Source organism: Entamoeba dispar, genomic scaffold (genome assembly GCF_000209125.1).
Source record: "Entamoeba dispar SAW760 scf_1105229464215 genomic scaffold, whole genome shotgun sequence".
Taxonomy (NCBI): domain Eukaryota; phylum Evosea; order Mastigamoebida; family Endamoebidae; genus Entamoeba; species Entamoeba dispar.
This window is the reverse complement of record NW_001856081.1, coordinates 52,552-54,093: the sequence shown is the minus strand read 5'-3', so window position 1 is coordinate 54,093 and position 1,542 is coordinate 52,552. Positions and strand designations below refer to the sequence as shown.

General features: G+C 29.3%; 2 protein-coding genes across 2 annotated transcripts in view; one reads left to right on the top strand and one right to left on the bottom strand.

Annotated features, from left to right (window-relative positions):
• The window catches only part of EDI_289720 (uncharacterized protein), a gene marked incomplete at both ends in the record, with an annotated part of 1,161 nt that extends 910 nt beyond the window's left edge, over nucleotides 1-251 (bottom strand). The window contains one exon of the mRNA XM_001741949.1: nucleotides 98-251. Within this exon, the coding sequence (XP_001742001.1) occupies nucleotides 98-251 (154 nt within the window). The remainder of the gene's footprint in view (nucleotides 1-97) is intronic.
• Nucleotides 252-531: 280 nt separating this feature from the next.
• Nucleotides 532-1,542, top strand: part of EDI_289710 (uncharacterized protein) — a gene marked incomplete at both ends in the record, with an annotated part of 1,482 nt that continues 471 nt past the window's right edge. Inside the window, one exon of the mRNA XM_001733522.1 lies at nucleotides 532-1,542. This exon is cut by the window's right edge and continues 471 nt beyond it. Within this exon, the coding sequence (XP_001733574.1) occupies nucleotides 532-1,542 (1,011 nt within the window).

Here is a 1,542-nt window from a genome sequence, read left to right as displayed (position 1 = left end):
CATTAGAAAAGAAAAGTGATGAAGTTATTGATGAACTCATTAAAATCTTTTTGTTTACATCAAAGTAATAAAAGAATTGATAAATTAGAAGATATACTTAATTTTATTGTTTGTCCTTCTAGACCAAATTGTGATGAACAAATTGATTTTCGTGATGAAGTTTTAGATGAAATAGTTGAAGAACAAGACCAATCTTTTCTTTCGAGTTTTGGTGATTTAGATGCTTCCACTGATGATGGAGAGATATACATTGAAGATGAAGACTTAAACTTAAAAAAGCCAAAAACTCGAAGTACTCGTAAGTCAACAAAAAAGGTTACCAAAAAATGATACCTGTTAGTTTATATTATTAATTTACTAAGTATTATTATTTCGTTTTTACTATATTATGAAAAGAGAAAAGTATCAAATTTAAGATCACATGCCGAAGGTTCAAAAGAATATCTTAGAATTTTAAAATAAATGGATAAATTCTTAAGAAGAATTAGATTTAAGTAGAAGAATAGATCTTAATAACATGCATTGAGAAATATGAGTGAAGAAGAGAAGAACATTATCTGTGATGATACTCCTATCTCTGACTATGAAAGTAAACCACAAAAAAAAGAACAAGAACTATTATTGAATGAAAAGGAAAAAAAGGAAAGTCATTCATATTCTCAGGCTGCAGGATTTGCTACTGTTATTAATTATATCATTGGAACAGGTGTGTTTGGTATTCCTTTTGCTTATTTTACTGGTGGACTACCATTATCAGCTATTATTTTAATTGGTTTCTTTATTATTAATGTGACTACTATGAATTATTTAATTGACTCTATGGCTCGTTCAGAAGGAAGAAAAGAAATTAAAGAAAATGGTGGAGAAAATGAATTTAATGTACTCCCTGTGAATGAATTGAAGTTTCGTTTATTTGACTATACTACATTAGGTGAAATGTGGGGTGGACAATTTTTACGTTGGTTCAATTTTGCTTGTTTAGTATTATATCTTTATGGATCATTATGGGCATACGCTGCAACATCAGTTAGTACTTTAACAACATTATTTTGGATGATTTATGGAGATACTGAACGTTGTATTGAAAGAAAAGGCCATTGGGAATGTCAACTTGCATATTACGTATCATTAGCAATATACTCCATTATAGTTATATCATTAAGTTTCATTGATTTGAGTAAACAAGGAAAATTACAAATGGCATTAACTTTTTATCGATTTTTTGCTTTTAGTGTTATGTTAATAACTTGTATTGTACAGTTGATTGTAAGTGGACCAATAGATTCTGATATATCATTTTTGTATACTTTTAAGTGGGTTGGATTTGGTACTGCATTCACTCATACTGCATTTGCATTAACTTGTCATCAAAACTTACCTGATGCTGTTACTCCAGTAAACAAGAAGAAGTATTTGTTTTACACTACAGCGGGTGCAATGTTGTTGAGTGCAGCATTTTATTTCCTAATTGGTTTTATTTGTTCTTGGACTTTTGGAAACGATGTCTTGTCACCAATTACTAAAGCATGGTCAAAATATACT